Here is a 15,503-nt window from a genome sequence, read left to right as displayed (position 1 = left end):
AGACTCTGGGCCTGGAGATTTCTTTTTAAGCAGACTTTTAGTCACAGATTCAACTTCTAAAATGGTTTTAGGACTATTTAGCATAACTATTTTATCTTGTTTGAGTATTTTAGTTTGTAGTTTCTGAAGAATTGGTCCATTTCTTCTAAATAGTCAAATTTATGAGCATAAAGTTGTTCATAATATTTCCTTATTATCTGTGGTGATAATGAAACTGTAGTGATATGCCTCATTTTTTCCTGATATTGATGATTTGTATCTTTTTATCTTTTTCAGTCTTGCTAGAGGTTTATTAATTTTATTGATGTTTTGCAGAGCCAGCTTTTTATGTTTTTTTTTTTTATTTTTACCATTTAAAATTTTAATTTCTGCTTTTTTTGGAATTTATTTTATTTTATTTTTTATTATTATGAATATTCATGAGATACAAATTACCAGAAATTGCTTTTATACCCAGTGTCCCCACCCAGTTGTTCCCAAAACACCCCCTCCTCCCCCTCTCCCCCCCTAATTTCTGCTTTTAACTTTATTATTTTCTTCCTTCTGTTTGCTTTGGGTTTATTTATCTTTTCCTCCCCTAGTTTCTTGGGATAGGAACTTACATTATTGATTTTAGAGCTTTCCTTTTTCCTAATGTAGACATGTGGTGCTATAAAAGTCCTCCGAATACTCTCAATACTGCTTTAGCAACATTCTACTCATTTTTATGTGATACATTTTCATTTTCATTCAGTTCTATGTTTTTAAAAAATTTCTTTTATGATTTCTTGTTTAACTCATAATTTATTTAAAAGCATGCTATTTAATTTCTAGGTGTTACAGATTTTCCTGTTCTCTCTCTTTAGTGATATCCAGTTTGATTCGATCATGGTCAGAAAATAATCTGTGTGAGATAGAACTTTAACACTAAGGGGGGCTATTGGAAGTCCCAAATTACAATTATGGAATTGTCTACTTATTTTTTTGGTATTTTCAGTTTTTGCTTAATGTGTTTTGAGGGTCTGTTGTTTGATGTGTACATACTTGGGATCATTATGTTTTCCTGGTAAATGAATTCTTCTATCATTATATAATGTGTCACTTTGTCACTAGTAATTTTCTTTGCTCTGAATTCCATTTTATCTGAAATTAATATAGCCACTCCTGGTTTTTATTTATAAATGATTGCATGATATGTTTTTCCACCCTTTTATTTTCAACCTTCCTATGTCATTGAATTTGAAGTTAATTTTTTTGTAAAAGCATATATATAATTGGGTAATTTTTTAAAAATCCATTTTTCCAATCTCTGTTTTTTAATTGGTGTATTTAGACCATTTAAAATTCAGGTAATTATCAATATGTTAGGACTTGTTTGCCATTTTATTCTTTGTTTTCTCTTTGTTTCTCCTGTGTCTTGTCCCTCTGTTTGTTTTCTTGCCTTTTTGTGGGTTACTAGGACATTTTTAAGATTCCATCTTGATTTACCTACAGTGTTTTTGAGTATATCACTTTGTATAGTTTTCTTAGTGATGTCTTTGTCTATTAAAATATACATGTGACTCATCATAGTCTGCTAGTAGCAACATTTTACAACTTTTAACAGAAACCTTATTTCCATTTAGGTTTCTTTACTCTTCCCACTTTCAAATATCATTGTCTTGAGTATCAGTTAGTGTTATAATTTTTGTTTTAATTATTGCAATTATATAAAAAGATCCTGAGAAGAATTTACCTATAGTTTTACTCCTTCTATTGCTGTTCATTCCTTCCTAATGCTCCAGAAAATCCTTCTTTTGGCAAATGCAGACACCCAAGTAACTGACACTCCTCTCAGTATAAAATGGACCCACTTTATCTGTTGTTTTGCTTTCTGTGATTTCAGTTAACTGTGTCACCCACAGTCCAAAAATAATACACACAATAGGATATTTTGAGAGAAAGTATACATTCACATAAATTTTATTATAGTATATCGTTTTAATTATTCTATTTTATTATTATTTGTTGTTAATTTCTTAACTGTACCTAATTTGTAAATTAAACTTTGTCATGGGTGTTCACATATAGGAAAAAACATTGTATATATAGGGTTTGGTACTATCCATGGTTTCAGGTACCCACTGGGTGTCTTGGAATGTGTCCCCCCACAGATGAGGGGGGACTACTTTATAGAATATTTTCATCATAGAAACTCCCTCTGCTTCCTCCCACCCAGAGGCGATCACTATTCTGATTTCTATCACCACAGACTAGTTTTTGTCTTTTGTAGAACCTCACATATGCAATTATAGAGTATGTATGTAGCCTTTTGTGTTTGTATTCTTTCACTCAGTATAAGTATCTTGAGTTTAGCCTGTGTTGTTGCATGTTTTAGTAGTTTTACATTTTAATTGCTGAATAATATTCCATTTTATCAATCTATCATAATTTGTTTATCTATTCTCTAGTTGATGGACATTTGTGTTGTTTCCAGTTTTTTGCTACTATTAATGAAGTTACTGTAACAATGGTATAGAAGACTTTTTTGGACTTACGTTGCTATCTCTCTTGTGTAAATACCTGAGAGTGGGATTTCTGTGTTGATACCATTCATCTCTCTCCTACCCCCTGCCCAGGGGATTCCTAGCAATTTCTTTGCTCTAAAAGTTAGAAGACGAGTTAGGAAGAATTATTTCCCTCTCAACAATATGAGAGTACTTTAAGTGCTTGTACAGGGTGAAGTTTGCTTTTTTCCCCATTTTTTAAATTGTCGTAAAATACACATATCATAAAACTTACTGTAATAACCATTTTAAGTGTACAGTTCAGTGATATTATGCACATTCATATTGTTGTGCAAACATCATCATTGTCCATCTGCAGAACTCTTTTCATCTTGCAGAACTAAAACTCTATACCCATTAAACAATAATTCCCTATTCTTTCTCCTCCCAGCTACTGGCAACCAACATTCTACTTTCTGTCTCAATGATTTTGACTACTTCAAGTAGCTCATATAAATGAAATCATGCAGTATTGGTCTTTTTGTGTCTGGCTTATTTCACTTAGCACAATGTCTTCAAGGTTCATCCATGTTGTATCATATATCAAAATTTCCTTCCTTTTTAAGGCTGAGTAATATTCCATTGTTTGTATATATTACATTTTGCTTATTCATTCATCTGTTGATGGACATGGGTTGCTTCCATGTTTTAACTATTGTGAATAATGCTGCTATGAATATGGGTGTACAATATCTCTTTAAGGCCCAGCTTTCAATTCTTTTGTGTGTATACTCAGAAATTGAATTGCTGGATCATATAGTAATTTATTTTTAATTTTTTGAGAAATTGCCATACTGTTTTCCACAGCAGTTGTATCATTTTACATTCCCACCAGCAGTGCATACAGGGTTCGAATTTCTCCACATCTGGACAAAACTTATTTTCTTTTTTGTTTTTATTTTTATTTTTTATAGTAGCCGTCCTGATGGGTGTGAGGTGGCATCTCATTGCGGTTTTGATTTTCATTTCCCTGATGATTAGTGATGTTGAGCGTATTTCCATGTGCTTATAAATTTTGCTTTTAATGTTGCAAAACTTTTAATCAATCTTCAATTTATTTCATTCCTTTTTTTTTTTTTTGGAAATTACTTTGAGTGATCAACCCTGCAGGGTTGCTTCAAAATTATCCCTCTTGGCTGTCTTAGTGTTTCTGGACTGAGTCTGAATACTTTGACATGTTCATATGAGGGCTTTTGTCTCATCTTCTTATCAGCTACTCAGTCTCTCTAAGCCTCTACTTTCTCAGCTGCAAAATTGATATAATAATAGTGCATTTTCTCTTGGACTGTTCTGAAAATTAAATGAGGTCATTTAGGTTAAACTCAACACAGTGACAGGAATGTAGTAAGTGTTCAACAAATGTTAGCTGTTATTGTGTTATTTTGTTGCTGAGATTTCTGTCACTGCTCTTATGCTGTGTCTTCAACTACTTTACATGCTTTTTGTCTGTCTAATGATCCCTAGAGATAGTGATTCCTCTTGGCACTAAGGGAACGGCTTTTATTTCTCCTTTGGTTCATTGATCCCATGCTCAGTGATCCCAGGGGTAACTCTGACATCTACCTCCAGAAGAAGGAATCATATGGCTGCTTAGTATCTAGATATAAGAGTCCTGAATAGGTCAGGGACAGTGATACTCTCTCATGCCAACATGATCAGTCTCCAGCCTTCTCTTTTCTTCTCATTTCTCTTCTCTCAGAATAAGCACAGTGGTTTGTTTGTTTTTTTCCCTGTGTGTGTGTGTTTTAGTTCATCTCTACTACTTTCTCAATTCTTCAGCTGATACTGTGATATAGTAGGTGAGTTTAAGAGCATTGGCAGTGGCACGGGAGGGATTGGCAGGAGTCTATGCATATATTTGTGTGTGTGTATTTAGGAGTACCTGTAAAAGACAAAGACTGAGGTTGGGAGAGAGGAAATGGATATGTTAGAGAAAGACAAGGGGTCAGTGAGACAAAGGATAACAGAGGGATTGCAGTAGGACAGAGCACAAAGTGAGGAGTGTCAGCATTGGTAGAGATACCAGTGGGACTGGGGGTGGACATTTGTTAGAGATAGGAATGGGAGTGCATAGAGGGGCCAGGAAAAGCACCCTGAGGATGTGGGGGAAGAGAGACTTCTTGATTAAATGTTTGAGGGCAGATTATAGAGCCGTCAGAATCAGACTGTGCCAGGGAAGGAGATATCAGTGGGTGCTATTCATGAAAATGGCTCAAATTTTGATCATTACCTTGTCTTTGGCAAAATAAGCAAAGGTACTGGAGAAAGATTAATTCACTAATTCCATGGCTCATTTATTCAAATATTTCTTAAGTACTTACAGTATGCCAGGCTCTTTTCTTAGTACTATGAATGCCTCAGTCCCAAACTGAGGAGGACTCCTGAGCAAGGTTTCTCTTGATAATCTGGGTGTCAGGTGTGTCGAAATCTGAAATATGCTCCTCAGTGTATTTCCTGTTTTGCATTTTGTGGAACAGATATAGACATTGGGAGAGGAAGGGGTTGTGCCTTGAAGCTGGGGTTCTTCACATTTTTGCCACCACATCACGAGAACATGGCAGATGATATTTACACATGATACACCACCATATGATTACTCAAATTTGGACAAAATCCCCAAAATGCTTATAGGGAGTAAAACAAATAGGTAGGTGCACATTTTTCTTGAGATGTTTATTCATTAAAAAATATGAGTCATGGTGGTTACCAGAGGCTGGGTGGTTGGAGGATTGGAGAGATGTTTTCAAAGAACACAAAATTTCAGCTGGACAGAGGAATAATTTCAAGATGTATATTATACATTATGGTGACTATAGTTGATAGCAATATATTGTATATTTGAAAATTGCTAAGATAGATTTTAAATGTTTTCATGACAAAAAATAAGTATGTCGGGTAATGCTCCTGTGGATTAGCTTGATTTAGCTATTTCAAAATGTACACACAATTAATACAAAACATATTGTTGTACACCATAAATATATACAATTATTTTTAGTCGGTTAAAAAAATAAATAATTAAAAACCATGAGTCACTGTTAAGGGTATATCAGTGATTTAAGGGAATCTCAGTGCCTCTGCAGCATAGGTAACCCTGGTTTTACAATATGAAAACATTTTACATGCTGGCTTTAAGTGTACGTGGGCAAGAGTGAGGTTATTAGAACTATAAATCTGAATAAAAACCACAATAATAGCTTTCTGAGCACTTTATATGGATTAACTCATTTAATTTTCACAATTGCCTTATGAAGTTTATTGCTATTCACATCTTACAAATGAAAAACCCGAAGCATCCAGAAGTAAAGTGACTTGCCCCAAATCATCTAGTCAGTCAGGGAAGAACTGGGAAATAAACTCAGGAAGCCTGGGTCCAGAACTTAATGTCCTCAACTACTGCACTATGTTCTTTTCACTCAGCGTGGCTCCTTGCTCCTTTTCTATTGTTCTGGCTCTGTTTTTCTTGCTCAGCTGGATATTCTCTTAGAGCTCTAGGAGGTACTTTTTGTGAGACTTTGGTTGTGCCTCTTAGTGTCTGTGAGTTTTCTTTCTTCTCACCCCTAACTTTTTCCTAAATGAGCCTAGAACCCTTCAAAGGTGCTCGACAGAGAAGGAGCTGGGCTGAGCAGGAGTCCTCAGAAGCCACTGAATGAAATGAAAAGTCCTTCCCACAGACAGTGACCTAATTTCCAGAACCTCATTAATAACTGTCCAAGCCTCATTGCCCCTCTCCCCACCCTGCCTTTGGTATCTCACTTATTGGGGTGATAAAACATCATCTGAGTTGTAGGCAGAGAGCAGGAGTTGTTTTTATGAGGACTTCTATCAAGCATATTACTGTTTTATTGACAATAAGTATGTTAATAACTGGAGGGGTTGGGAGATGTGATGAGAAAATAAATGTCCAATCAATTTCCTTCTAAGGAAAATGAATTTGTTTTCTGGAGGGGCTTTTGTATATATAAATTTGACCCGAACATTTTAGAATAGAAGCAGAGCAATGTTACCACTAGCCCTTCCTCTTTGTGCTTATCCCAGCAAAGCTCAGCCTCTCCTTTAAGTAGAAGTTGAACAAATATTTGAAATACATGGCTTGGAGGATATCAAATTATTACCTGGGTCCTTTACTTGTCTGAATCTGGCCCTGTTCCCCTCCTTGTACCCACATGGAGTCCCATTGCTCCCTCCCCACAGCTCATCATGCTCTGAGCAAGTACATTTGTGTAGAGGCAGGGGGATGAACTAATAAATTGAGGATTTCATTTCTTTGCATGTCCTCTTCCCAGGGACCCTCTAACACTATCATCAGAAGACCCATATAGTATTTATTTGGTACCTTTATACTTCAGATTCCCTTCCTACTCTCTCCATGGTCCCTTTTCTCCATGTTTCCTTCTAGATTCTAAATCACTCATTTTTCCTTAATCCTAATAGCTGACAGATAGTTCAGAACTTCAGAGGGCAACAAATTACCTGAGTGGTGAGAAAGCTAAGACAAGAAAAGTTCTGTACTTAACCCTCCTACCACCAGGGAAACCTGATTTTTTTCTGAAGGTGGGGTGGGAAGGAGGGCTGTATTAGTGTAGTTAGTGGGGGTGGAACGTGTTGATTCCCTGTACTCAGAATAGTTTCTCTGGGAGGCTTCTACAGATAAGGATCTAGACACAATCAAGAGGAGCCACTTGTTTGAAACTATTTGGAGAGAAGCATGAGACGTTCATGAAGAGCAGGTGATAAAAATTGCCCCTCTCAGTTTTGCTGCCCCACTGCTCACTGCCTTTAGGGAAGATGTGAATCTGGGTCAGAATAGAGAAACCCATAAATTCCTTAGGCTTCTTCTAGATTTCCACTTGGTACTCCACTTCCATGCACAGGAAACCACAATTGCAAGTGTCCTGTGAAATGGTCAAGGTAATACCCACATAAACTTAATATGATTAAATATAATCAAGTTAAAAAAGTTTAGCTAATACATTTTAAGTAAGGAGATATATGTGTTGTTATGAACACAGGCCATTACAAAGTGGTATGTCTTGAGGTATTTTAAGGTTAAAATTTGGGTAAACAGAAGTAGAAGGCGAGGGAAATTCAGGTAAACACAGAAAAAGCAAAATCTGGGGGAAGGCACAAACATAAAAAGGGTAGGGGACAAATGCTATGTGTCTCAAAATGGTAGAATGAGGTCAGAAAGTTAGGATGGGACTAAGCTCCGGGGCAGGGTGATTGGAGGCAGGTGCAGTCTCTGTTGGTTACTGAAACATAACTGCTACAGAATGGCTGTAAGCAAATGAAGCACCAAGGGCCAGAAGCCATTCCTACACTCAAGTAAGCATTGTCTGGGAGAACATTCCCCTGCAGGGTCCAGCAATTTAGATATCCATGCTATCATTTGTGATCTTAGCACACAGTTAGGGGTGCTTTCTGTTCCTATCACTTTCTTCAGACTCATCAGCTTCGGAGTCATTATAGAGAGGACCGTGAAGAACATCATGACTCACACCAACCGTACCATCTTCCACCCTGAAGTTTTTGTCCTACTTGGCATCCCTGGATTGGAAGCTTATCACATTTGGTTGTCAATACCCCTTTGCCTCATGTATATCACTGCAGTCCTTGGGAACAGTATCCTGATAATGGTCATCATCACAGAACGTAATCTTCATGAGCCCATGTATTTCTTTCTGTCCATGCTGGCCATCACGGACATTCTGCTGTCTACTACTACTGTGCCCAAGGCCCTAGCCATCTTTTGGCTCCATGCCCATGACATTGCCTTTCATGCCTGTGTCACCCAAGTCTTCTTTGTTCATGTGATGTTTGTTGGGGAGTCAGCCATCCTGTTAGCCATGGCCTTTGACCGCTTTGTGGCCATTTGTGCCCCGCTGCGATATACAGCAGTGCTAACATGGCCTGTCGTGGGAAGGATTGCTCTGGCCATTGTCACCCGAAGTTTCTGCATCATCTTCCCAGTGATCTTCTTGCTGAAGCGGCTGCCCTTCTGCCGAACCAACATCGTCCCCCATTCCTACTGCGAGCATATTGGAGTGGCCCGCTTAGCCTGTGCTGACATCACTATTAACATCTGGTATGGCTTCTCAGTGCCCATTGTCATGGTCATCTTGGATGTGATTCTCATTGCTGTGTCTTACTTTCTGATCCTCCAGGCAGTGTTTCATTTACCCTCCCAGGATGCTCGGCAAAAAGCCCTCAGCACTTGCGGCTCCCATCTCTGTGTCATCCTCATGTTTTATGTTCCTTCCTTCTTTACTTTGTTGACCCATCGCTTTGGGCATAACATTCCTCGACATGTTCATATCCTGCTGGCCAATCTTTATGTGGTGGTGCCACCAATGCTCAACCCCATTGTCTATGGTGTGAAGACTAAGCAGATCCGGGACAGTATAGCCCACCGGTTCTTTGACATCAAGACTTGGTGCTGTTCCTCCCCTCTGGGAATTTCCACACCTCACTTTCGTCAAGGAAGCTAGATGTGAAATGCAGAGATTTTCTGGACTGAGAGGGCTTTTTGTTCTCTTTCTTTTTCTTCTATTTCATCCTCCTCCTCCCTTCGCTTCTTTTTTTTTCTCTTCTAGCTCTTTCTCTTTGCCTCCTTCTCCCGTTTCTTCATTTTCTCTATCCTCTTCACTCATTCCTTTGTACAACCCCAAAGTGATAACTAAGTGTACCTGCCTCTCATATGAGCATTTGGTATCCTTAGTAGACTAGATGTACTCTAGAAGCACAAGGAGCCAAATACCACATGAAATGCGTTTATAAACAAATGAATAAAAATAATTTTATATTTAACATCTGAAGGGGTTCCATTTTTTAAAAAATTCCAAAATGTGCATTAATTCTTTGTACATAATCAAGTAACTCTTCACTGACTTCTACAATGGCCAGTGATTTTGAAAAATAGCCATACATGACTTTCAGCCATCTAGAAAACTTGAAATTTCAGTTCAACAGCTGCCTTCCCTGAAAAGTCCTTCCTCATTTCTCCAGGCAAGCCAAGGCTCCTATCTTTGCATGTCTAGTGAATCTTGTACAAATCTCCAAATGTTCATAATGAATTATAATGGGATATTCACTTATTTGTACCCCCAACTGAATGTAAACTCCTTGAAATCAGATACATTTCACTCATATTTGTACCTTCAGTACATTATAAAATGCCTGGCACATAATAAATGTTTGAAAAAATAAATGAGAGCACAATTACCTTCCAAAAGTCAGAACATGCATCTCTATGATACACTGGAATGACCAGCTAAATTAGTCCATAAAACCAGTGATTAGTCAACCAGCTCCTCACAGAGGCAGTTTGGCATCATGGAGGCAAATTGGCTGTTGATCTGCATTGCTTACTTCTCACATATTTGCTATAACTCAGAGACCAGGGAATCGACAAAGTCGGAAGAAACAGAATACTTTTGATTCTCTCTTCTACCTGGCTTTTGACCAGTCCCAGTATTAGGAATTATAGCACATTTTTCACGGCCAGGTTAGCAAGTTGAAATATTGTCTTGGGGTTCATGGTCTTGACCTTCATTTTTTCATCCTTTTCCAGAAAAGGTCAAGTACTGTACACTAATTTCTTCAACCACCACCTACACTGTTGAGTCCCACATTTCTCTCTCTAGTCTAAAACTCTCCTTTGAGTTTTAGACACACAAATCCATCTAATAATAACTGGTTATCTCCTCCAGGTTATAGTACTCCCACTCAAGTCAAGTTTTCTTTCTGTATTCCTTTTCTTGGGAGCCAGTTTATTATGTTTTCATCAGCTTCACTAAGCTGGACTCCCTGGTCTTTCTCAACTTCTTTCCCGCAGGGCTGCTCCTCAACAAGTCATTGGTTAGTGCTCATATTGGTTGTACCACTAAATAGTTATGTGGATGATAACTTTGTAGTTATGACTGCAAAGTCATGTCAGGATTCAAATCCTGTCCCCATCGTTTTCTGTGCTGAACTTGTGAAATTTATTTAACGTTTTTAGTCCTCCATTTTTTTAGGTATAAAATGGGTAACTTAGAGGGTACTTTCATAGGATGTTGAGAAGATTAAATGAAATAAACCATACATACATACATGTGGTTTATATATATTAACATACATATGGTTTATATGTATACATCACTTAACATAATCCTTAGCTCATAGTATCCAAGACATTTTATTAATACTAAGTTATTGGTATTGTTAGTCTTCTTTTTAACACTGCCTTTACCAATTACTTACGACTTTTATCATCTTTCACCTCAGATATTGCATTAGTTTTAACTGATTTTTAATGTTTTCAGTCTTTTACACTTCAACTTAAACTATAAAGTGACTCTAAGTTAAGCATTGTAAAAGGCAGAGCTGATCAAGCTACTTTCTACCAAATGTGTTGGAGGATTCTTCATTACTTACAGAGTGTTTTCCACAGAATATTATGTAGAAATAGATATTGGATATCAGTAGATATTTTATAAAATAGTTCCATGGTCAAATGTGTGGAAAATGCTGACATTTTGTGAGGTATGCACATGGCCATCCAACAGAAGTTTAGAGTTTGCAGCATTTCCCACACTTCTGTGACCGTAGATATTTGTAACTGTGTTCATATAAATTTTGTTGATAGCATGCCAATTTACACCTCTAAAATAGTTCTGTTAGCCACAGTTTGGAAATCACAGGACTACAGAGCAAATCCTAAGCTAAGCATTAATTAAATAATCTGGTTCTAACTTACTTTTTCATTACTATCTCAAAACATACCAGTATATTATATAAATAATACATTAATATATAATATAGTAACAATAATAATTACAATAACAGCCAATGTTTATTAAGAGGTTATGCTAGGAACCACGTTGAATGCTCTGCTTCATTATTTCATTTAATCCTCATACAACCTTATTAGGTAGAGTTGTTATTATCTCTGTTTAATATACAGGGGTACCGAAAGCTCAGAGAGGATAAATAGAGTCACACATCTGGCAAATGGTAGAGTACTGATACCAATTCCTCTTTGAAGTCTTCACCAATTGCCCCAAGTCGGAGGTAATCACCTTATCCTCTGGGTCTCCACAGCAATGACCTTTATGGTCTCAACTGAATATTAATTACTCTATTTATGAAAGCACCAGAGCCTGAGTTTCATGAGGGCAGAGCTTACTCATTATTATAGCTTACTCATTATTATAATTCATTATAGTTTTAGCATCCATCATAGGGTTCAATATACACATGTATGGATTGAAATGTTGGTAAGGTGGTTGACCTCTGGACCCTGCATTGTTAGATATTATCTAATTTTATGACTGAAAATCACTCTCTCAACACTCACACATCTTCCCTCTCCCCACACTTAGTTCCTTCTTTTTTTTTTTTTTTTTTTTGTCTTTTTTCGTGACCAGCACTCAGCCAGTGAGTGCACCGGCCATTCCTATATAGGATCCGAACTCGCTAGTTCCTTCTGATCTACTGTTTCTTCTACCTCTTCACAGGTTTCTATGTACATTGAGGTATAGCAGGTAGCTGCTGGGCTTTAATATTCTACATATCGGCTAGCAGTAACTTAAATCCACTCTGTGTCCCTTTATTAGTCATAAATATGGGTCAGTTAGCAGATGCATTATGTACACTGTGCTGCAGGAAGGACATAGCTAGATTACCCACCCTTTCTGATTCCTGAGTCAGTCAGTCTCTGGAGACTGGTTCTGCTGGGGTCTGCTTCTGTCTAATTAAACCATACACTCCCTAAAGACTTACTGGGGTAGAAGCTGTCTCCTTACCCAAGGGATTCCTGAGGACAATGTACAAATACTGCCCCATTTTACTCTAGAGTTTGCATCTGGAAGCTTCTTTCACATGTTGGGGAAGAGCTTTCTTTTCAGTTGGGGTAAGTTTCTAGGCAGGGAATACATGTTTGCATCCTGGGATTTTTAATCTTTCCTGGGATAAACTCAGTAAACTGTTGATTCAGACAAGATCTTCTCAAGTCCTCTGGATAGTGTAATATAAGTACACACTATCCGGTGTCTACATCTTGACATTTTGAACTGCTACAAGCATTTCTGCTATGCAGGGCTGGTAATAGAGTTAATTTTTTTCCAGGATGCTAAAGTAGCTAAAAAATAGTGAAATATTGAGAAGTAGGTATGTTAAAATTCACATTAATTTAAGTTTAAATATTTTATTTATACAAAAATTAGAATTTGTTATAATTTTACTAGCTTTAATAGGAGATACTCATCAATAATATTTTAAAAATAAAATTATGGAAAAAGCCATTAAAAGTACATAAGAGCATATATAGGGGCTCCCATTTTTCCTTTTGCCTCAGGCTCCATTGTTAGATCCTATCTTTATTTAAAATTTTCATATTTTGTTTATTGTTAATTTTTTGCATTAATTTTCATTTAAAAAAGCATCTTTTAAAAATCGTATTTATTTTAATTACTGTTTTTGGTACCTGCTTAAATTTTGCACCCAAGGTAAGTGGATCACTCATCTCACCTTAGTTCTGGACCTAGGAGAGTCAACACCTGGAGGACTGAGATAGTCACACAAAAATGGAGCCCGTGATGATGTCTTGAATCTTTGGATAAACATGATACTAGATACATATTTTTCAGTTACAGGGCAAAGACATTTCTCTATGTGCTCGTGCCAAAGTGGAGCTGGATTTTCTGTTACTTATAAAGTGTACTGATACACAGACAGAAAAAAGAATTATCTTATACATTTTAATCTTCAATTTACTTAAAAAAAACCTTAGCTATGTGTCTCAGTTAATATTTCTTTTCTTAATGGAAACAAAACATTCTATTGTAATATATGTACCATATATATATATATATATATATATATATTTTGCCCTATTGACAGATATGGAAGTTGTAACAATTTCTTTTGCTATTGTGACAATGTAAGCACTGAATATCTTTATAGATATATCTATATGTTATCACACTGTAATTTCATCAGGTAGTTGCCAGAAGTGAAATCACTGGATTAAAAGATTTGCACAATTAAAATTTTTCATAGCTATTGTCAAATTACTTTTCAAATTGGCTATACAAAGTTACCTGCCACCAGCACTGGGGGCTAATTGTTTTCCTTATGTTTTGCAATCTGATGGGAGAACTACAATATGTCAATATGATACTGATTTTCATTTCTTTAAATTTCCTAGGTTTGAGCATCTGTTTATATGTATATATAGAACATCTGTTTTTCTTGTAGTATGAATCACCTATTTTGATTCTTTGCACATTTTCTAATTTTTCCTAATTCATTTATACAAACTTTTAGTATCATTGTCCAACGTTCCTTTGGATCTCAATGTTAGATGTAATTCTAACTTGAAGTTTGTTCCTGAGGAAGATAGTTTAGATATGATGTGCATGAGAATTATAATATTTCCAGAGGCTCCTCTGCCTTCTCTTGCTTACCTTCCAAGATCGTATCACAACCATTGTCATCTCCATCATTATTGCCGTCATTACCACAAGTTTGTTCTAATATATATAAAAGAGTGCTTTAAAAAAATACAACACTAAACTGTTGAAAGATTAAGGTTGGCATTTATACATTTTAAGTTTTCAATTAGCAATAATCACGCCTCGGATAAACCTCATTGGCTACGATACTGCCACTGCGCAAAGCTTGGTATTTATTACATTTCACATGTGAGGAACTATTACCATTATTATATTTAAAAAAATCCTTTTACTCATCCAGAAAATGGACCAAGTGACACAGACACAGGCACTACCCATAGAGACCTGAGTGTCTGAGCTGGACACATGAACAAAAAACAAGTTACGGGGTCATATTGATAATAGGAAAAATGATATGTCACACAAATATTCAGATGTTAAAAAAACAAAGAAGCTAATATTTTATGATTCTTTGTTCTCTTCTCTATCTATACATTCTCAGTCCCTCACACCCAATCAGAGCCAGTTGTATGGCTTTAAATTCTATTTATAAATTATGATGGCTTCCAAATCTCCAACCTAGTCTTTTCTCTTGAGATTCTCATTCATATATTTAAGTATTCCTTGACATCTCCAGTTGTACGTTTAGTAGGTATCTCAAAATAAACATACCTATATTAGAAAGAATAGTTTAGGCTATGCTACAGTAACAAATCATAAAATTTCATTGAATTAGAAAAATCAAGTTTATTCATCTCTTATTAAAAATGTAGTGTGTGCCAATAGAATCTATTCTCCATTTAGCAGCGGTGGAAACCTGGATCCTTCCATTTTGTGATGTTGCATTTTTCAGAGTTGCTAAAGCAGGGAAACAGAGAAAGAGAAGTGAGGCACAGTGATTATTAATTGCTCTGGTCTTGAAGTGATTTATCACTTTAACTCACACTTTCTTTGGTGAGCATGTGGTCTCATGGCCCCAACTTAACTGCAAGGGAAGCTGGGAAATGTACATGTATTCATGGATTTGCAATAAGTACTAATTGTCTCTGCCACCATCTGTACTTTTGGTTACTTAAGATTTCTGTGCTCCCTTTTTCCTATGTACAGGCCACACTCAAATCCTCTCTGTAAGAGAGACCCCAAAGTTCCATCTGGGTACTTCATCCAGCTCCAAGTGTAGGATCTTCAGGTGATAATAATATTTTCATCAGATTTGGTTGGGGTTCTTCTTGCTCTAGAGAGCTATGATTTAAAAGGAAAGTTAGAAGTCCCGGTCAAGATGGCGGAATAGACGGTCCCTAGCATCACTGTCTCCCAGATATCAACTAATTTACCACTATATAAAAAAAGCAACAACAGCCAAGGGCTGCTAGAGCTCAGGGGAAGAGGAGGAGAGACCTATTGAGTGCATGAAGGCAGGAGAAGCCACGATGAGAGAAAGAAAAAACTGCTCTGACCATTTTGTGCTGAGGCCACTTTAAGGCTGGAACTGCTGAGCACATGGAGCAGGAACTGGCAAAAGCTGCAGCTGTGCCCTTCAGAT

General features: G+C 36.7%; 1 protein-coding gene and 1 non-coding gene across 2 annotated transcripts; one reads left to right on the top strand and one right to left on the bottom strand.

The window, feature by feature from the left end:
• Positions 1–8,014: 8,014 nt before the first annotated feature.
• On the top strand, positions 8,015–9,013 carry LOC134376381 (olfactory receptor 52B2). Its single transcript, XM_063094958.1, has one exon. The coding sequence runs from the start codon at positions 8,015–8,017 to the stop codon at positions 9,011–9,013; it is 999 nt and encodes a 332-aa protein (XP_062951028.1).
• A 5,037-nt stretch (positions 9,014–14,050) lies between these two features.
• Positions 14,051–14,187, bottom strand: LOC134377516 (U4 spliceosomal RNA). The gene has a single exon (XR_010023538.1). It is a non-coding gene; the product is annotated as a U4 spliceosomal RNA (small nuclear RNA).
• Between the last annotated feature and the right edge of the window lie 1,316 nt (positions 14,188–15,503).

The sequence above is a fragment of the Cynocephalus volans genome, chromosome 4 (assembly GCF_027409185.1).
Source record: "Cynocephalus volans isolate mCynVol1 chromosome 4, mCynVol1.pri, whole genome shotgun sequence".
Taxonomy (NCBI): Eukaryota; Metazoa; Chordata; class Mammalia; order Dermoptera; family Cynocephalidae; genus Cynocephalus; species Cynocephalus volans.
Note: the sequence above shows the minus strand (reverse complement) of the source record. Positions and strands in the feature narration are given on the sequence as shown.